The sequence below is a fragment of the Ostrinia nubilalis genome, chromosome 27 (assembly GCF_963855985.1).
Source record: "Ostrinia nubilalis chromosome 27, ilOstNubi1.1, whole genome shotgun sequence".
Taxonomy (NCBI): domain Eukaryota; kingdom Metazoa; phylum Arthropoda; class Insecta; order Lepidoptera; family Crambidae; genus Ostrinia; species Ostrinia nubilalis.
In genome coordinates this window covers 8525630-8548026 of record NC_087114.1, presented here as the reverse complement: position 1 = coordinate 8548026, position 22397 = coordinate 8525630, and the positions used below count along the sequence as shown (strand labels likewise).

The 22397-nt window shown below is 35.8% G+C and overlaps 2 protein-coding genes across 2 annotated transcripts; both read left to right on the top strand.

Annotated features, from left to right (window-relative positions):
* The first annotated feature begins 3908 nt into the window (after positions 1 to 3908).
* On the top strand, positions 3909 to 18297 carry LOC135084819 (uncharacterized). Its single transcript, XM_063979560.1, has 3 exons — positions 3909 to 3986; positions 16078 to 16333; positions 18146 to 18297. The coding sequence occupies exons 1-3, from the start codon at positions 3972 to 3974 to the stop codon at positions 18295 to 18297; spliced, it is 423 nt and encodes a 140-aa protein (XP_063835630.1). The 5' UTR covers positions 3909 to 3971.
* A 365-nt stretch (positions 18298 to 18662) lies between these two features.
* On the top strand, positions 18663 to 21226 carry LOC135084872 (uncharacterized). Its single transcript, XM_063979609.1, has 3 exons — positions 18663 to 18774; positions 19698 to 19799; positions 20355 to 21226. Exons 1-3 carry the CDS (start codon positions 18669 to 18671, stop codon positions 20504 to 20506), a joined length of 360 nt encoding a protein of 119 aa, XP_063835679.1. The 5' UTR covers positions 18663 to 18668; the 3' UTR covers positions 20507 to 21226.
* The last annotated feature ends 1171 nt before the right edge of the window (positions 21227 to 22397 follow it).

Below are 22397 nucleotides of genomic sequence, written 5' to 3'. Positions count from 1 at the left end.
TTGATGGTTCGTTATTGGTTTTTGAAAGCTTAAGCTCCTTATTACGAAAGCTGAAGCCTTGATTAAAACTAAAGTTCTAATAAAAAAAACAACGTTTCTCTTTTTGTTTTGTTTTCCATGTTTAGATGGAAACGTAAGCACATGCTGCCGTATCTTTCCTTTTGGTTATAGAAACAGTTACGCCCGTATTCACAAACATTACTATGAGGTCTCACAGTGACACACGAACCAATCACAGAGCTCTATTCAACGCTGTGCGTTCGATTTGCTGCTTCACTTAAGCAAGTATCGTTTGTGAGTACGAGCGTCAGTGACCAACTGCTGTCTAACACAAAGTCAAAGACTTAAAAAAAGATTAATTTATTTGAGAATATGAATACTCGTATGTTTGGTATAAATATTGGAATTCAACAAAAAGATCTGGGGGCACGGCAGTGCCCCCACCAAGTCGAGCAAAAAAGCGGCACGGCCGTACCATCCTTTTCTCGAAGCAATTCAGGCCATTTTCGACTGCCTGTAACTTCGTTGTGGATAAAACTAGAAGGCTGAATTTTCATTAGCTATGCAGGCATTGTAAAGACACGGTATATTTAAAATTTCATTCAATTTGAACCAGTAGTTTAAGAATTATAACGGGTCAAAGTTACTTAATTTTGTCACTCACTGACTCACCGATCATCAAAACTCTAAGGCACTTCTAGCAGACCTAGAAGCTTCAAATTTGGAATATAAGTAGTGTTTGGTGTATGAATCAAGGAAAAACTAAAATATTTGGGGGCACGGTAGTGCAACCGCCAAGTCGAGTAAAATTTTTCAATTCGTTCCAGTTTTCTAGATACATAACTGCTGTCTACAAAATACAAAAAGAAATGAGATTTGGGGGCACGGTAGTGCAACCGCCAAGTCGAGTAAAATTTTTCAATTTCGGTCCAGTTTTCTAGATACATAACTGCTGTCTACAAAATACAAAAAGAAATGAGATCCCATCAAAAACAATACTTGTCAAAAAAACCAAGTCTCGCAACTCAGTTGTTCTACGGTAAAAAGTTGTGAGATCCATGTAATACCAAGTCCAGGCCAGGAAATCTTTAACGTTTTACATAAATATATTGACTTGGCCATCGCATGAAAACACGTGTAAATTAAATTATTTAGTGCGATGGCCAAGTCAATATATTTATGTAAAACGTTAAAGATTTCCTGGCCTGGACTTGGTATTACATGGATCTCACAATTTTTTACCGTAGAACAACTGAGTTGCGAGACTTGGTTTTTTTGACAAGTATTGTTTTTGATGGGATTCAAGCTATTCTTGAAATTGAACCTAGTTTTGTGCTTCATTCTATTCAGTTAGTGATTGTGTTTTCAGGGCGAAGTTTAATTTGATAGAGGTCTCTTTTACGCAATTTTTACTTTTAGATTTTCAAGGCTTATTCCGATGCAAATATTGTTATTACAAGCATTTCGTAGTGATAATTTCCGTTTAACTCGAGGAACTCTATGGCGGATTTGCACCACCTAACTTTAACAGTAACTGTAACGCTAACCGGTGTTTTTTGTATGAAGTTTGACAGACTTTTGACGTTTGTCAAAGTTAAAGTAAGATAGATGGTGCGACCCAGCCTAAGTGGTTACAGAGACCGCTATAGCAATTGATTTCTATTGTTTTTCATTTCCCTAGTACTTGAAGGGATAATTTCAGTTAAATCTAGGATTTTCTATCACTAAAAGCCCAATCCGTGTAACATTCCAAAATTGCTCTCACGGCAAATCCCAACGTCACATATTTGTCACAAGTCGACAAAACTGTCACATATTCGTTACAAACGAATCCATCAAAAAAGTTTTCACGCGGCCCAAATCTGGGACTTACAAATCGCGACATTTCCACTGAGAGCGCTTTTCACCCCCCTTTTCACCCTCCTTGGGGTGAGATTCACCCCCTTGAAAGGCGTGGTTATATCTGACCACGCCTACTGGGTGGTATTAATTAAATTAAATCGATGTTGCATCTGGAACACGAGTCGGTTGTTTGTAATCGTGTAAGCATATTTTAAGTGTACAATGCTGCAAATTGATGATGAAATTAGTAAGGTTTCTAGAAAAGTACTTCAATAAATCTTTGGTACAAAACGAAGGTGAGGTCTATCATTCGTGCATGAAGACTATTCAGAACATTCGTTTGAAAAATAAATAAACATTTAACTAAATAAAATTAATGTGTGGAAAAATCATTAAATAAATAAATGTTACTGTCATAAGTTGAAATCCTTTATTTGCATTGTTATTGTCCTCCCATAAAAGTATTAACAGTTATAATATCATATGCTATTTGAAAAACTGCTAGCGTATTTTTGAGACTATTGCAATATCTAATAAAACCTATGGAGGAGACAAATAGGCCTTGAATTCAAATTCAATACGAAATTTTGGATTGGCCATGTGCTTATTTTTTTTCGTAATTTTAATGGTAGATCTGAGGCCAAGCTACTCATACAAACCTAAGGTAACCTGCCGTTTGACTTATCCATTCTGGGACACCTGTATGTCTCTGGCCACTACTGGTCGGATCTACAAAATATTTCACCAATGCCGGTGAGGCAAGTGGGTAAGCGGTACTACTTTTATATGTCGTGTATAATTTGTTCTCTATTGTTGTTATGGGGTTTTATTAATTAGATAATCTTCGCTTGCTTGTTTATTGCAATCTTACACATGCAAAATATAATAAGTACAACGGAGCACACCAAAACAAAACTTTTCAGTCGGCCATTTTTCCACAGAGTGACCATAGACATAGAGCTAGCTTTTTTTAAATTCTAAACCATAAATAAATGTTTAGTGTTGTCATTACTCAACATTCTCTATATTCAAATTTTCTTTGGGGCACAAAAACGCCTACGGGACAATTTTCCAGTCAAATATTTTAAATGTACAACATAATATATTTATAAAGCTGAAAATAAGGTATTTCAAACAGCGAGATAGCAAGCACGGCACCGTCAGATAAAAGCTAAAAGGTTACTCGGAAACCCGCAGATAAGACTTATCTAAAGCTTTCAGATTTCCACAGAGTATTTCACGCACAGACTGTGTACTGAATTCCATTTAAATTGTTATTTTCCTGTGCTAATAATCGAAGAAAGTAATTTAAGCGACGCACCGTGTGAAACAGGTTAAAAAAAATATTTTTTTTATCGCCAAGACCGAAAAAAGTATTTTTATGCAAGGGCAGTGGACTCATCTAATTTCACTTTTTTTGAGCTTTCAGAATGTGACTCTGCAGACAGACTACATTCGCTTAATCGATTTATTGATTTTCAAAGTAACTAACTAAAACAAATTAACATTTTAGTTAAAAATTATTCATATTTTTTAATATTCGTAGGTACGCAGGCCTCATTTAGGACACTTATAACTTGCTTCGGGATACCAACACTTATCTACTACTCGCGACAATATATTATCATTTGTTGTTGTGATACATTTTCAGGGCGAGATTGAAGTGTTTCAAAAGAAGTTGGTCTTTTTTTATCCACAACGAGGAAGCTCTTGGCCTGTATCTCACCTGATGGTAAGTGATGATCAGGCCGAAGGTGGAAGCGAGCTTCACCCGGAATCCTCAACCACGGAGGAACTGGCTATCTTACCTCTAACTGCCGGAACACAACAATGCTGTTAACATTGTTGTTATGGCGACAGACTTAGGTAAGATGGTGGTAGCTAGCCAGGTCAAATCAAATCAAATCGTTTATTGCATTACATTGGTCTTGTCTGTCTTTTAAAGTATTGGTTACCAATGTGACTTGGTATACTATTGATATTTAACACAATTTGTGTTGCAAAAAGTCCTACTTTTATTGTCTTACAGATTTATTATTTAGGATCTGCAGCTCCATTGGTCTGTGTTAAGTGACTGTGGACAGTAGCAGACCACTATCGGGCTAGATAGGTTTTGGCGGTCATCCGATATGGCGTCTCGTATGGTGAGTTTTATTTAGTTTAATACTTAATTTATGTAAGTTAAGTAACTAAAAAGTTCTAAAATTCAGGAAATACGCTGTTTTTATGCTTATTTTATAAAAACTCGTAAAACTCATTTATTTTTGCAAATAGGCTTTTAAAAAGCACTTTTACACGTCCCAGTATTAACCCTACCACTGCTTCGGGACAATAAATGGGCCAGTGCTGAGAAGAAGCAGCGCAAGAAACTCAGTCACTATTGTCAGCCTGCCTTTAATTGACATGAAAGATTAACTAAGTCTAGTTATTATTTTTATTTGTTTATTTGGATAACCAGAAAAACCGGATTTGGAGTTGTAGCATACTGAGTAGTAATACCTACCTACTGATGTAGTATACGAGTTTCTCTTCTAATTGATTGTAACTATTTTGTAATCATGTACCGTAAAAAATATAATAATGACAATGTTTATCTTTCAGCTAAACAAAGCACAATTATTTACGTACTTTTTAAACTTGAAATTAATCACTGATTTTAAATAAACTTCGGCTAATAAAAGTAATTTATTACGAGTTGGTGTAAGAAAATTAATTTAGATCGAAAACTTTATAAGATCCGTTTTGCCTTCGGCCGCAAATCTAAACCACCATCTGCGCTATCGGATCATGAAGTGTGCTATCGGATTAAAAGTGAAATACGTTTTCGGATAATTTATACCAGTAATATTTATTTATGAATGTTTGTCTGATTTTTACATGCAAAAGCTCTAAAAATATCTGAACTTTAATGAATTTTTGTATTAGGTACTAACGCCCGTATTCACAAACGATCCTGCTTAAGTGAAGAGAAAATCGAACGCACGGCGTTGAATAGAGCTCTGTGATTGGTTCGTGTGTCACCATGTGCGTCCACGCGCACTGTGAGACCTCATAGTAATGTTTGTGAATACGGGAGCTATACTAGGTTACAAAAATACTTGAGGGATCATTGTTCGAATCAAAATACGAGTAGACTTTTAACTTATAATAATTCTTATAAAAAACTAAAGTAACTAAGTTCCCACCGTTCCGATGGTGCTAAAATGAACTAATACAAAAAATATATATCACAGCATATTAAAAATAATCAGATATTTTACAACAAACGCAAACTTAACTAAGTAAACAGAAAAAATACTTATTGTTTACTCAAAAATAAAAGTGTGAGAAGAGGCGAGGATGCTGGCTGCTTTTCCTCGCTGGATAGCAAATTAATACAAATGAATCTAAAGCGAAAGGTTACTGACTCAATTACTCATCACGAAATCTCAGAAAAATTCAACCCCTAAGGGGGTAAAACGAAGTAGGTACGAAGTCGCGGGCGGCCGCTAGTTAATAATACTAATTAAAAAAATAATGGTTTTGATCAGCAAAAGTATTTTCAATCACTTGATAAATACTTCCTCTGATAACACAAAAATCCTCATAAACGGAACTCCGTATCTACTTAGTTAAATAAATCCATTATCTAAAAGCTTGAAATCTCAACGTAATTTACAATATTAGCAGTATTAAGGCCGGGTAGCAGTGAAAATGGCGAAATTGAGGTTTTCATTTTTCATTTTTGAGGTACTAAACAGTAAACTTAAAGGCTAAGATTTTTATTGGGCATAGTTGAGGATATTTTCTAGGGCTATTAACGGATGGAAACACGATTTGATGAAGTTGACTCGATAGAATAAATTCCCAAAGTTACCTCTATTCGTTTTCTATTTATGGTTTTATTTTTAAAATAAGCGATTTGAGATTCTAAATCTTTTACTAAACTAAAGTTCAAAAATAACTTGAGGGCTTTTAACGGATGAAATTTTTATATTGCGTCTTATTTAGTTACTATGTTCAAAAATGTGGAAAAAATCGTCCATGACGGCTTGGACAATCTCAATCAGTCGCGCGGTGGCGCTTACGGAGGACGGACGCGTGTCAGGTTTTTGGCGGTGACAGTTCGCGATTTGTCAATATTTTTGACAATGATGACTTTGATGAGTCACAGTATAATAATATCAGTGTTACTGGAGAAAGCTAAAATTTTTGATAATTAGGAATTATCAATTTTGTCTACCTATTGAAATTTAAATCGTTCGCATCCTTTTAAACGAAGACTCTACTCATGAACATGATACATAGTACATTCTTCAAATATGAGACAAAACCAATGAGTTAAAATTACATTTTAATAGTACCTACAGTCGTCTTACACTCTTTAGAAGAGCACACTGATACAAATAAATAATAAAAAAATAAGTCAGTGGGTCAAATATAGGGGCAGCTGCACGTCACTGAAAGACGATTCTGTTTACTCGGCATCTGGGCTGGAGAACATGAACCCTTGTTTACAGATGCAGATGTAAATGGAGTTATAACTGAACAAATTTTACATGAAATGTTTAACAGAAATCAGTTAAAAGACACATAAATGGAATACCAATAAGGTTGCGGAGGGAAAGCTACCTATTATAAACTAGCGGCCACCCGCGACTTCGTTCGCGTGGACCTCGTTTTACCCCCGTTAGATATCATGTTGATAGATGGCGTTTCACGGCTTCCCCCGAATGAATATTTACGAACGTCATACAGTAGTTTGTCCAGCGCTGTAGATTTTAACCAATGACGATAGGTAGATGGCGCTTTTTAGACACGTCTTATTTATTTATTAAAATTTATTTGTCACATATCGTCATAAGTTAGCCTATATGTTAATCTGTGTTATAAACAATAACACTGTAAAGTTTCAACAAAATCCGTTCAGTAGTTTTTGCGTGAAAGAGTAACAAACATCCAGACATCATGACATCCAGACATCCAAACTTTCGCCTTTATAATATAACGAGCTTTATATATTATAGATAATATAATAAATAATAATAATATATAATATAATATAATATAGTAGGAAGGATAGGATATTTCACAATCCAAATTAATATTTACTACATATTTATTTAGCATTTACTTACAGTAAATATTAGTTTGGATTGTGAAATATTTAAAATAAAAAAAAATAATAAAACAAAATAGGGTTTCAAATTACCTATCTTTATCTAATTTATAAAGAGGTAAAGTTTGTGTGTTTGTATATTTGTTAAATTGTAAGGGGTAATCTCGGGATCTACTGAAACGATTTTAAAAAATCTTTCACCAATAGAAAGCCACATTATATCTGAGTGTAATAGGTTATATAAAGACCGAAAAATTCTACGCGGGCGAAGCGGCGGGCGGAAAGCTAGTTTATTTATAATTATGTAAGAGCATAATTATTAAAGTCGAAGTCAAACATTCTTTATTTGTGTGGACCTATATTAACGAGAGATTACAAGGCGTCAAATATTTAAAGAAAAAAAAATTAAAAACTACACTCGCGAGCAAAACTATGGAATCACTTACATGAAGTTGTTTCCACGCGATCTTGTGTACTAACGAATTTGTTAGTAACAAAAAAAGTAGCACCATTTTAAAGATTAAACTTTTACCTTTAAATTGATACCAAATTCATTTAAATCACACCAGTATTTAAAAAGATATCGCGGCTGATGTGAAGAAGTAAGGAAAAAGACATGTATCAACTGTTCGATACGTCGCGAGTTGCGGCCCATTTACCCCCTATAAAGGCACGTGTTTTCGGATTTTTGCTTTCACACGTTGATCCATACACATCTCAGCTTCTTTTGACACTTTATCTGGGATTCTACACCTTCAGAAGCAGCACAAATCCTTGCACTATTGCAAGAAGGGCTCAGCCAGCGGGCTGTCGCATGTCAGCTCCACATAAGCCAGTCCTGGGTTTCGAAAGTTTTAAGACGCTTTCGGGAGACTAGTGGCTTTATCCCGAGACCAAGTTCTGAACAGCGCCAGTGCACATCGCAGAAGGATGACCGTTTTTTCATGTCAAACTCTCTATGAAATCGTCATTTGACTGGTATCGACGTCTAGCAAGAGCTCAGAAATGTTCGTAGGATAGCTGTTAGCGTGTGGACAGTTCGTCTAAGATATAAGCAATAGAATTTGACTCTAAACAGGCCTGCCACAGGCTCGAAACTGACGGCAGGTCACCGATAAGCACGCTTTCAATTTGCTCGCACACATCTCGATGGGAAGTCGAGCAAGCCACCCCCATAAGCTACTGTTTCAACGAACCAGCACTGCACAAATCGCTCCCCAGGCTGCCTATAGACCCGACCTCTTCAACTGCTGCACTGCAAACACAGTCTGCATTCATCGGAGAACAAAACTCGCCTCCATTACTCGCCTACCCATCAAAATTGAAAGCGAGTTAATTGAAAGCGTGCTTGTCGGTGACCTGCCGTCAGTTTCGAGCCTGTGGCAGGCCTTTTTGGAGTCAAATTCTAATGCTTATATCTTAGACGATCTGTCCACACGCTAACAGCTATCCTACGAACATTTCTGAGCTCTTGCTGGACGTCGATACCACTCAAATGATGATTTCATAGAGAGGTTGACATGAAAAAACGGTCATCCCTTTGCGATATGCACCGGCGCTGTTCAGAACTTGGTCTCGGGATAAAGCCACTAGTCTCCCGAAAGCGTCTTAAAACTTTCGAAACCCAGGACTGGCTTATGTGGAGCTGACGTGCGACAGCCCGCTGGCTGAGCCCTTCTTGCAATAGTGCAAGGATTTGTGCTGCTTCTGAAGGTGTAGAATCCCAGGTAAAGTGTCAAAAGAAGCTGATATGTGTACGGATCAACGTGTGAAAGCAAAAATCCGAAAACACGTGCTTTTATAGGGGGTAAGTAGGCCGCAACTCGCGACGTATATAACAGTTGATACATGTCTTTTTCCTTACTTCTTCACATCAGCCGGGATATCTTTTTAAATACTGGTGTGATTTAAATGAATTTGGTATCAATTTAAAGGTAAAAGTTTAATCTTTAAAATGGTGCCACTTTTTTTGTTACTTACAAATTCGTTAGTACACAAGATCGCGTGGAAACAACTTCATGTAAGTGATTCCATAGTTTTGCTCGCGAGTGTATTATAAAGCTAAATTTTGCTCTCATGGAGCCTTTACTTACTCTGACAAATCAAGACTTAAAGAAGAAACTAATAATAAAACTATTTGGCTGTCCTGCAATGAAAAGCTTGATCGGGTACAACACCTCAAGTTATTTTAGAACTTGATTTCATTAAAAGACTCCGAATATCAAATCGCTTAGGTATCTAAAGTCAAACGATTCTGAAATGTCAAGTGGCATAAAGTTGGGACTAATAAATAACCCATTAAGATAGTAGCGCCCTCCTGTCAATGACATAACTGGAACGATAGAGTATTGGACAACTAATAAAAATGCTTTGTCTTAAATGACTGACGGATATCGTAGAGACCTGAAAGTTGGAAGGTGTGTTCTTTGTATGACGTAGGCATCCGATTTTCCGAAATGGGGTCATGAAATGAAGGGGGTGAATAAAGGGGGCAAAGTTTGTATGGGACAAAGTGATTCTTTGGTTCAATCTACTTGAAATTTTGCTTAACAATTCCTTAATATTATAATTCATGACAACGGTTTAAGAACTTTATTTGTCAAAAGAATTAACAATAATTCACTTCCTGAGAAACATTTCAATTTAAATTATTTAAACATAATGAGTGTACAACTAATTACAAACAAAATCAAGGTATAGCCTGACCAGGAACATAAAAACCCTGGCATAGAGGCGCGTCAATTGCATTTGATAGTGCAACACTGAGTACAGTCGTACCTGTGTTAAATTAATAGGCTAACTTTATGTATCAGGATTCAGGATTACGGGCTAATTTGATATTTTCATAACTTAACGAAAAAATATTATTATAGGTAACCTGGTTTAAATAAATTAAATGAAACCATCAATCGAGCTAGTAGGATTTATTTTATTATTCATCAATAATCAAATTCAGAACTTGAATATTCAACTGCAATGTCTGCTCATGAACGCTTCAAACTCGGTACTTCTTTCCCAATTCCATAAAATTCAACACTTAGAAAGTGACAAAAAACTTTAAAATAGGTAGTTAAAACAAACCACAGCTAATTTTAATAGTGGACTGTACTATACGGTAAACATGTCAGTCAATTTGACAACCTTTGTTGGAAACATTATTCAATGAAAATATTGTCCGAACCCTTGGTATTTCTTTTCGACAAATACTTTAACACATTGTGAACCACTTTTCTTTCACGACTATAAAAAGATTTTAGCAATTTCATTCACAAAATCAATTGCGCACATTTAAAATAAAGTTTGTTTACACTTTGACAGCAATAGACTGACATGCAAGGTGACATGTCAATGAAGTTTTCAGTTACTGTTGCCATTAAAAGAAATTAGTACCATTAGTATTCCGCAACATGGCGAGGGTTTTTATGTTCCTGGTCAGGCTATAACTATCAACATTTAAACAAAAATAAAAATCCCATCAAAATCTGCTTCGTAATGACTATAAACAAAGCTCAAAGTCAAACTCTAGCGACCTCTGCATAAACTCCCATGAGTGCTCAGAGCGGGTGCCTGCGGCAGGTAACCGCGTGTGATGCTCATAGTGATTTTCGATACAGAGCCCCGTAATACGTTATACATAAATTATGGAAAGAAAACATCCAGACCAATACAAACAAATATGTATGCAATTTTAGTATGATATTTTTATTTAATAAACAAAAATACTGAACAAAATTGATGCGTGTACTGATTAATGTAATTAACCACATGCAAAGTTTCGTGAATTGCAACAACTATAATTTATTATCCAAGCTCTAAATAATCGCTACTACGAGTAACTGATCATAAAATGTTTTTCCAATCGCTTAAGCTCACGAGGACTTACCGATAGGTCGGGTGACGTAGGTAATCTTGAAATTCTTTTGGCCGGCGCGGAACTTCCGGAAGGTCGGGTGATGCCACGCCTCTTTGAACCGTGTTTACTTTGGCAGTTATATTTTATATTTATTCGATTCTAAAATATATTCCCAAAAATTCTGAAAGGTGTTTTAATTTGTATCACTTGGATATGATTTAATTTTGTATTAGAAAGTGTTGTGAGTGTGACGCTTGAACGGAAGGAAGTCAATCTAACCTAACCAACTGGTATTTTTATACTGTGTAGCTGGGAGAGCTCTTTGGCGCGCTGTCTTCGGCGAAGTATTGCGCGCGCAGATTTTGACAGCGTGAAATACCTACTTTAGCAGAAATACCAAGCCTTAAACTGGTATTTGCTCATATTTTCAACTAAATCCACAAATTACATTCCATTTCCACCCCCACCCACCCCCCTTAGAAAAGGACGTGCAGAGCGAGACAGCAACAGCTCGGTATTGATCTGACCGGAGGCTTTGTATATAGATACCTACTTTTGTATATAGATACGTTTGAAATGTACATAGAAACTCAATTATGTGTTTCAAAGCCATATAGGTACGCTGAAATATGGCCTGGAGCAATTTCTGCTATTACAAGAATGGTTTTGATAAATGATAATGATTTATTTGAAAAAGGGTACATTTTGATCGTTATGCTGCCTTTTCAGTCATCTTAGAATTCAATGGAAATGGGAATGAATGATAGAATGAATATTATGAATTTCAACATTCATAACTTTTCCGATGATGTAGGAAAACTGGCTCATTTTCGTTGTGATACTTAATATCAATTTTTATTTGATTTGAAATCAATATATTTGGGTCAGTTGATTTTGATAGACAGAACCTACAAATGACGTTACGTGAGTAATTTCATACCATCTCTAGGAAGAAACAGTGAAAATATTTTTACAGCTCATAATAAGCGATCCCCAATAATAAATTTTTGTAAGTCGTTAATTATTTTTAAACAATAATACTGTAAAGTTTCATTAAAATCCGTTCAGTAGTTTTTGCGTGAAAGAGTAACAAACATCCACACAAACTTTCGCATTTATAACACTGCGGAACAAAAAAAATAAAAAAATCTGCGGCATCTATTTTGTTAATGGATTTTGTAAACACTTGTATTAGACATAAATGGTGTGTATTTACTTTCTTTGGATTGACTCTGGTTCTTGAGATAAACGAGACGCAAGAAATCAATGAAAAAAATTAAACGACCCTCCCTAAACGTATATTAATTTGATTATACCCACAAAGTTTTATTTTCTACTCATGTATTAGTGTAGTTGTAGTTACAACAATTTAGTAATCAGCTACTAGACCTTGAAATTATCAGTTTGTGTCTTTTAAATTAATTTTTAAAGAGCTTTTTGTCTCAAAAAATATGAATTCATTATGAAAACCTTGCGTTTACAACCCCAACAGTTTTTGTTAATATTTGGCTTCTAAACTTACAAAAGCAAAGAAATAAGATCACGGAGGTAGTGATAAAAACCTACCAAGCATACTTTGGTATAAAACTTCCATAAAAGAATAAATATTGGAGGTCCAATATCGTCTGCAAGCCTTGTGTAGACTCTTTGCCATACTGGAGTTAAGCTGGACGTAAAGGACTTCAATTTGGAAGGTCAAAGATATGAACTGAGCTTTCTAATCACTAAAATGATCAAAAGTCAGCCAAATTAAAGTCCTTTACGTCCTGAAACGTCCGTTTGAATACGGAAAAAATAAACTCGATTGACCGCAAATCCGTACTCTTATATTTTATAAACCACATAACAAAAATTGAATCTGAAGCATGGCTAAGCTTTGTTTTAGTAGTCAAACAATATTTGGGGAGTCATAGAGCACCAGACTTTTCAGAATTGGTTGCTAAATTGTTTTAAAAATTTTACACATAAGGAGCTAATTTGAGTATTAAATTATTTTCTTTACAATAACCATTTGGACAGGTTCTCCCATAATCTGGGTGATTACAGTGAGGAATAAGCAGAACGGTTCTACCGGAACATCAGGACAGTGGAAGAATGATATTCACGGTCCATGGGACCGCCAGATGATGGCTGATTACTGTTGCCATAATTATGGAATTTTCCTGACCAAAACCAGAACATAAAAGCTTAAAGAAAAAGCTTTTTGTAGTTTTTTTTCTATTATTTGATGAAAAGCAAATACATTTTTAATTTTTATATCGTTCTTAAATAGGATCTTAGTGTAAATTTTTTTTTTATACAGATTGGTATTTTTATTTTGTTTTTTTTCATATAAATAGTTAATAGTATTTATCTCAAGATCTAGAGTCAATTTGACAAATCTAATATTTTTCTAGTATTCAGCACACTAGTCGCGTACAGAATTGACTCTAAACTACCATGCCGCAAAATGACTGTTCCCCAGTGTAATATTAGTAGGATGTTCACCTCTCTTAACGCTCAGTCTCTAATTAAGTATTGTAATGAATTTAAGCCTATATTCGTTGAGTTGAGTTGACTGATAGTCAAAATCAAAATCAAGCCACAAGTCTTAACTTAATTCGTTATAAGGACACGCTTACTCAGTAAATAACGAAATACCTATTCCACCATCTTTAAACACGCCAAGGTGATATTACTTCTTCTTTAGATAGCAAAACTTTTATATCTCCCGAGGGTAAATGACAGACGACGTTTCGAACTTTGCCAATTTTTATCGAAAAGTTTTATCTGGCTGGATTTGAGGATAGACGATGGCAAAATAGATAAGTATTAGATGTTGAAGCGAAATTAAAAAGTTTTTCTCTTCTAAAATAATAAGTTTTAAAGTAGATTCTGTTGTTCAGTCTAGCGTAATTTTTAATTTTCACAGAAAGTCTTATCGTACTTGAAACTACCAGAATGATTGATTTCTTACCTAATTTAGGTTAACAAAGTATATGAAATGAATCAGCTGTTTCTCTTGGTCGTGCCATAACTTGAAAATTACCTACTAAATTGCCAGAGTTACGAATTCGTATTTATTAATATTAGTACACGCGTAGGTACTAATAAAGAGCAATACAATGCGTCGACCACACAGCTCAAGCTCACAATTAATGAGCCATTGAAGTACGTTTAGTTTTAAATCATCATCATCATTTCAGCCATAGAACATTCCCACGACTATTTCTAAACAAAAATCGAAGTTTATAGCAACTGAAAACTATACATTAGGTTTTCAGGGCATAAAGTCTTTAGTCCTGAAATGATTGGTATCATCTACTTATCCATTTGCGAGTCAAAATAAAAAGAAAAATTATGTCAAAAATAATAATATTATACCTATGTCAATTTGTCAAAAGTTGCTACAAAAATGTAACAGGATCGAACGACCTGCTGAAACAATACGCGTTAGTTAATTACAATTTCGTTATGGTTATTACTAATCTCTGAGTAACGAGAGTTACAGCATTTTTTTATTAGAAGGCAAGGACGATGGCAAAGAAGGTAAAATTGTGGTATTTTGTATAGTTGAGTCTAATTTCTATGAAATGGTGAGAGCGCATTTTAGTCAGTTACTGGTTGGTACTCCTTATAAGGTAGAGTTAGGGCCAGTTGCTACGAAGACATCCCGTTTTTTGCAGGAACTGTTTTGTAGGATCCTGTTTTATACATACGTTCAGACGAACATCCCCGTTGCAGTGTCCCGCAAAAAAAATTCGTTTGAATTTGCATTCGGATTTTAAACACAAGTGTGTTCACATGACAGTCCAGTTTCGCGGAACCCTTACTGGATCGCTGCGGGAACGAACTCTTTACTTGTAAGAAAGAAGAAAACTTCTAACTAGCCTCTTTGTAAACAACATTTGAACTTAAATATACATTAAAATCTTTACCCTTCTGTTGAAGGCTGTACTTCGCGAATATCACCAAGTTGGAAGTGTGATATGGGGCATACAGCTCGAGGGGCTGCCAAACTTGTCCCGAGCCAAAGTTTCCACATATGCCTCGATATCTGCAAATATAATAACTGTTCCCCAGATAATCTAGATACTAATATTATAAAGCTGAAGAATTTGTTTGTTTGTTTCCTTGAACGCGTTTTAATATTAGGAACTACTGGTCCGATTTAAAAAAATGTTTTTATTTGATAGCCCATTTGGACAAAGCAGGACTGGTAGTTACGGAAATCCTTGGGGTTATATCTTTGTTCAGTAATGGACGTCATCTGGCTGAAACGAACGAGCGAAGCCCATTTATCGAGGAAGGCTTTCACATCCCTCTACAGCCAACAGGGGCGGAGGAGTAAAGAAAAATATTACAAAACGGGAATCATTATCCTACTAATCCTACTTAATATTATAAATGCGAAAGTTTGGATGTCTGGATGTTTGTTACTCGTTCACGCAAAAACTACTGAACGGATTTTGATGAAAGTTTACAGTATTATTGTTTTGTATAGCCCAGAATAACATATAGGCTATAATTTATGACGATATGTGACAGACGAAATTTCACGCGGGTGAAGCCGCGGGCAAAAGCTAGTAAATAAATAAATATCTCTGGACATTTTTACACTACGCTTCTAGTCCCAAACTAAGCAAAGCTTGTAAAGAAAAATGTTACAAAAACGGGAATCATTATTCAAACTATTTTCACGCGTAGCACGGTGGGGCCGATTCTGATTATGCAATTATAATATTGTGCGCCACAGTTAGCCCTTTCCCACGACAGTCCAGTTTTTCGGAGTCCAGTAATGCAGGATCCCATAAAAGTAGAATGTCGTGTGGACACACAAGTGTGTGTTTGATATTCGAATTACAAAGAATAGATCGGATTTTTGCCGGACACTGCGGACACTCCAAACGGAATGTTCATTTAAACAAGTAGGTATACTACAAAACGCGATCCTGCAAAAAACAGTTTCTGCAAAAAAAAAAACGGTATACCGTGGGAAAGAGCTATACTAACTAATTAAAGAATTATCTTTCAGCATTTTGTACTACTTTTTATTAAGTACTTTGGCAGTCAGCCAAGCTTTAAAAATTCATCCTCTGTGTTCTGAATTCATACCTTTTAACAAAGAGAAGATTATTTCTGATTTACCCGAGCTACCTGCAAAGTAGGCCGGTAGTAAATTAAAAATAAATCTTGGCTTCCTCAAATAAGCCTAATTGCTCCCCAGAAAGCAAACTCCTTTATCTTTTGACGTTAAGACAGCCGCCATTTTAGAAGAAATATTTTTAATCTACGTTTTCCACAGATGGCAGCGTTCAAACTTTTAACGGTGGGCGTGGTCATAGGGATGGCACTCGCCGACCAATCGAGTCGGAGCCTCGAGCAAATCGAGGACGGGGATGGACAGAGAGAGATAGCTACCCCCGAGGTGGTGTTACAACTGAAGTATGATAGAGGGGAACTGAATAGGATATATCTGGCTCAGTTCCGAAAAGGGAACGGGGTCTGGACGCCGTCAGTGAGCGCCCGGAACAACCTTTGTGCGGACCTGTGTCACGCAGGTCGGTCTTTTTTTGTTTTGTTTTTTTTTGGTTCTGTAGTGCTGTGCTGTGTTTTTATGTCGGTTTTTGTGGTTAATTTTGGTGGAAACAGAAAATTAAATGGTGAACATACAGGAGGAGTGTCTCAGGTAAGCATTTGTTTTTTTGGTCATAAAATCGTTTTGTAATATGAAAATTATTCTTTCACATACACATTTTTTATATTTTGTGTTTCTAGATTAATTATTTTCTCTGTATTTTATTTGTTAAATAACATATTTATTTTCTGAGTAAAGCAAATAGTTAAAAGCCTGTTTTAATAGAAGATACTGTTCAGTATTTCGATATTTCGGAATGTTTCCACTTTTTATTAATTCTTATTAATTCCATTCGTTGCTATTAATCGTATAACAACACTCGCTTAAATCAATGTCTAATATTATTTTTTTATAAATAACGAAAAAAAAGAGATCAAAGTTTTAAATTGATCAAACAATTTTTTAATATTAAAAATACAGCAAAATTTCACAAACCTTGATTATTTTATTTTGGCTTAACTTATGATTTTATCAATATTATCAATTACTATTGTGAGAGTTGCTTTAAAATAATTAATTTCGATAGAGTTATGTGCTGCTATTTGTTGTCAAAAATACTGTCAGTCTATGTTTAAATTGAGATTTGTCCCGAAAATGTACCTAATAAGTAATTTGAATATTAGGAACCCACCAAAAACACTTACATGTAAAATATTTCCAACACGAGACCATAATAATATTAGAATTAGAAGCTTGGCTCTTGGCTCTACATTTGAAAATGCTAGTAATAATATGACTAGCATTTCAAATGTAGAGCCAAGAGCCAAGCTTCTAATTCTACACGTCATAACTTAACAAACTCTACATTTTAGTCAAAATATGGTTTTATGGGATAAGTTTTTTTAAATAAATAAACATCCTTGGACATTTAACACTGCGCCGCTAGTCCCAAACTAAGCAAAGCTTGTACTATGGGTACTAGACAACGGATATAAACATAAGTACCTACTTAAATGATTGTTGCATGCACCTTAAAAAATTACTTTACTTTATTTTAATTTTTTTTACTTTACTTTACATTACTGGGCATATGCCCAGTCCTTGGCCGGCTTAATAAAACTCATATTATTTTTGGAAGTAGGCTTTTAAAAGGCTCTTTTACATGTCCCAGTATTAACCCTACCGCTGCTTCGGGACAATAAATGGCCCAGTGCTGAGAAGAAGTAGCGCAAGAAACTCACGTCACTATTGTCAGCCTCTTTTTCAAGGGTTTACAGTTTTTAAAATACATATTATAGGTACGGTTATAAATATTGATACAAGCTAGGCGGTTAAACATCTTGAACATTTTTAACTGACAGTAAGGTTGGCCACTTACCTGCCGAAACTACTTTTAAATGACCTAAATGTATTGTGTTTTATGTATTGACATCTTATGACAAATGAAGATGATAAAATCATCTTACAGTGTGTACAGTTGGGGTGAGATTTGTCCCTGTAATTCATTTAAAGAAACCAACAGCGATACATTAGTATCATAGTTACAGGTTTCCATCATTATAAATAAATAAATATCCTTGAATATTTTACTCATTTTATTTTAAAAGTACATGTACATTATTGTCGGAAAACATTTGATTAAAAAAAGTTTAAAAATTAAAATAACAAAAATTCACAAATAAGCAATTCATTGCGAATAACAAGCCCGAACAAAGCACTTCAAGAGCATTAATTTAATTTCTACCACAAAAATTAATGTAATAGGACATCTAGCTTACCTTACTTCATCCCACAGGGCTGGGAGGCTCCGCCTGCGGCCCGACCTGCCAAGACCTGATGCCGGTAGGCCTGCAGACGGCCCTGAGCGGCGCCAACGAAACGGAGGCCACGTACGGGGAGCCCCGGGTCGAGGTGTGCCCTGCCCTGTGTGACAACATGCTAGGTTAGTACACCATGTAGCTATCATGTCTTCTTTTTGTCGTGTCGACAACAAACCTATACAGCGTCAGCCCAAAACAAGTAGGTATCATGTATAACGGGACTATTCCCACCTCTCAATCCCACCGCTGCAACTCCTGTGTAGCCAGGATCTACAGCTTGACAGTAAAAACCCAACCAGTGAAGGTCAAGTCTGTCTCGGGGGAAAGTTAAACTGTCATTGGACCCGCAACGAAATTAATCAGAAGAACATAGCTCGAAGATAAGGTCCGACTTCTTACAAAGCTGACGACAGGAGACAAGCAAAGGTTGAGTAACCTTTAAGAAAAGTGGTCGGTATCATGTATGTGAGATAGCAGGCGGCCTGATGCTAAGGCCTGATGCCGGTAGGCCTGCAGTCTGCCCTGAGCGGCGCCAACGAGACCGAGGCCACGTACGGGGAGCCCCGGGTCGAGGTGTGCCCTGCCCTGTGTGACAACATGCTAGGTTAGTACACCATGTAGCTATCATGTTTGTGAGATGTGACTAAACCACAAAACCTGCATTTGAAGCAGGATCGTCTTTAACCTACTGGACGGTAAGCCCCTTTTCCTTAAAAAATAAAAGGTGTTCTTTACAATCATAAGCAGAAAGGAGCTCCGTCAATTGTCCAGAGTGACCAAAGGATAAGGCCGCTTGGCCACAATCCGTTTTTTATCGGACAATGGTCCGTTTTTTCGCCAAATTTGGCGATGGTGTACTTGTATAGTTTTAGGTTTATAAGGAATGTGTGCAGTACACGTACATCAGATATAGGCGGCCGTTTGGTGTAGTGGTTCAGAACGGACTACTATGCCGAGAGGTCCCGGGTTCGATTCCCGGCCGGGCAGAAATTGAAATGATGAATTTTAATTTCTGTGACGGGTCTGGGTATGACTATGTATAATATTTATGTATTTAAAAAAAAAAAAAAGTATATAAGTAGTATATCCGTTAAGCTAGCACCCATAACACAAGCATTAAGTTGCTTACTTTGGGGCTAGCTGGCGCTGTGTGAAATTGTCCAAAGATTTATATTATTTATTTATTATATAGGTCCGGCGGACAAATTGACAACAAATAAAGGATATCCGTACCTACATATTGCCGGCCCGCCGCGTTGCCTGATGGAAAAACGGATCGCTACAAACGGCCTACGGAAGACTGAATGGCGTAATATTCAGCACAGATAATTTTCGCCTCCTATCTTTGTTATTCTTCGATAAAGATCGACACACTATCGGTCCTCATCTGATTGAATTTATAAGAAATTTTCACGATCCTACTATCATAATATTGTTACTTCTCGCCGCGAGTATGCATTACATACAATTTACTGCCTTTTCTTACTCCTATCTTGTGTCATCTCTACTTCATCCTATTTTTCCCAGGCTACCCACTGTGCAACTGCCAGGCGAAGGCCCAGGAGCAGGACGTGGACTGGAGCGCCATCTGCCACTCCTTCTGCGTTTCCGACAACTACGTGCTTAGTGGTAAGCTTTATAGCAGTTCTTTCATTGTAGATATATATTATTTTATACGGGACTATTCCCACCTCTCGTTCCCACCGCTGGAACTCCCGTGTAGCCAGGATTTACAGCTTGACCACCAATAAAAACCCAACCAGTGAAGGTCAAGTTTGTCCCGGAGGAAAGTTAACTGTCATTGGACCCGCAACGAAATTAATCCTTCAAGGCCCGCGAATCTAGACACAATAGATAATCAATTGTTATGACATTAATGAATGCCGTCTGGGACTCAAGCGGTTAATCAAAAGAACTTAGAAGGAAAGGAGTTCGAAGTTAAGGTTTAGTTCAACAAAGTTTAGTAACTTTTATGAAAAGATATGCACCACGGACAATAAATATCAATTGGACATGTGACTATTCAGCGGAGGGGTGATTATTTATAGGTGGTCAAAGGAAACCAAAATAATAAATTTAACTAGAGTCCACTTTGATCACCCAGGTCATCTTATCCATGGGTGATCAAAGGACACCAAATTGTCGCTTGGAATAGACCGTTCTTTCACTCCCCCCTCCTTTCAGGTTGCCCCCCCTGCGAGAAGAACACAGCACTACCCCACCTGATGTCAGCTCGAGTCCTGAACACGGCTGAAGGATGGTCAGCTTGGTGCAACGCACAGTGCAGGCAGGGCCATGGAGGCGCCGCCTGCAATTGCGACCGTGCTCCTATATAATAAGATTTGTAACTGCTTGTCGACGATGAAGATATTTTTTAAGGGCATTTGGTTTTTTTACTGTAGTTTAAGCTGCCTGCTTTATAAAGCCCCGATGTTTTGGGTGAAGGTTAGGTATGTAGGAACCTACTACTGGTTTTTAAATCTTAAGAAGTAATATTTACTGCTTCCTCAAAATTTTTAATCAAATTATTAAAAAAAAATCAATACACTTCCTGAATCATTAAATGATCCCTGATTTTAATTTTTTTCAACTGAAAAACTTGTACTTTTCAATTGCTCTGTAAATCTATAGTATTTTGATTTCAATATAATATTTATTTATAATTTAATCAAGTGTATCTATGCATAGATGAGTGTGAACTAATAATAAAAAGTATACCACTAATAATAGAATTATTATGTAAGTTATTATGTATTAATATAACATTATCTATAGACGTAAGAAATGTACATCGCTTGCATTTAGATAATCTTCAGTACATTTTAATGTTGTACTTACTTATTTAGCAATTAAATATAATAAATATAAGGTAATGTATAAGAAAAATAAAAGCTCTGTGCGAACGACAATATATAAACATGTAATTGTAAAATATCTAAATTATAACCATCGGTATAAGTAAATGTAAACGTATATTATGTTTCACAAATGTATCTTAGATGTTATTCATTTATAGTTTAGTTATATTTCATTTATTAAACTTATACTTTCATTTATTTGATTTTATTTTATTTTCCTTTGAATTTTCGCCTACCAACCAGTCAATTATTACAATTAGTTTCGACTCCCTAAATTTTTCAATTTTAACATGTTCAAGTGGTTAAAACATAGTAAAAGTGTATTATGTCGTTGTGTGTAGTTTCGGTGTTTCTGTGTACTAAACCAGCATTTATATAGCTTTATAGATGTAAAGTATAATCATAAATGTAAGATTTGTATCCAAATATAATAGTAATAATAAGTAATTTTTTACATTCTGTTTATTATCTTTCTTTTTTTTGTTTTAAATTTTTCATTTTTTTTTATTTAACCTCATTTTATTTATTTTGGTTTTAGAAACATTAAAAATATTTTTAGGTTTTGGTTGCATAATGTCTTCTATTTAATGAGGTAAATTTGGTTCTAAAAAATGGTCTTCCTGTAACTATACTGTACTGTATCGTGTAAGTGAGAGAATTATATTTTTTTAATATATTTTGAGAAGAATGAGTGTGTGTGAGACTTATGGATGAATGTTTTAAAGTGGTTATAAAGTACCTATGCTTTGAATATTATAGGTATTCGCGTATCAATGTTACTGATAAATGACACCAGAATTGTGGTAGAACAAGAACAAGTGCGAGGAAAAATACTACAACTAACGATGTTCTGTGTCTTCTGAGACTTCGCTAGAGGTCTGTAAGGCTAGCACGAAAAACTTTCGAGTTCGAATCTTTTGCGTATTCCAATCGCCATCAAAAGATTTAGCACGAATACTACAACAGCGCCCTTGTGAACGTGTCGTAAAGAGAACTTATTATGAGAAATGGTTGCAGGAAATATATTTTGAGAATCATAATTGTCACGTTATCGTTTAATTCGAAGGCTGAGTATCGAATTTTTTCGAATACGCAAACGATTCGAAGACGAAAGTTGTTCATGCTAGAGGTAGTGTGTCTTCTGAGACTTCGCTAGAGGTCAGACATCCTAAGGTAGAGTCTGGTAGACCTAGCAATGACAATAAAACAAGGACAACAAAAATCAATGGCAATAAAGTGTATAAGTTCGAGGTAAAGCAGCATGATCTTGAGAGTTGGTATGAAATTATTTTCGACCAACGAACAAACTTGACCGATTCAAGCAAACCTATATTTTCATTTGAAAGTGGAAATACCTCCTTCAAAATTG

Coding starts and splice junctions, on each gene's coding strand:
- LOC135084819 (XM_063979560.1), top strand. Junction 16,334..18,145: donor TGCGGACCTGTGTCACGCAG/GTCGGTCTTTTT, acceptor TTCATCCCACAG/GGCTGGGAGGCTCCGCCTGC.
- LOC135084872 (XM_063979609.1), top strand. CDS start 18,669: ATGCCGGTAGGCCTGCAGTCTGCCCTGAGCGGCGCCAACGAGACCGAG. Junction 18,775..19,697: donor CCTGTGTGACAACATGCTAG/GTTAGTACACCA, acceptor TATTTTTCCCAG/GCTACCCACTGTGCAACTGC. Junction 19,800..20,354: donor CGACAACTACGTGCTTAGTG/GTAAGCTTTATA, acceptor CCCTCCTTTCAG/GTTGCCCCCCCTGCGAGAAG.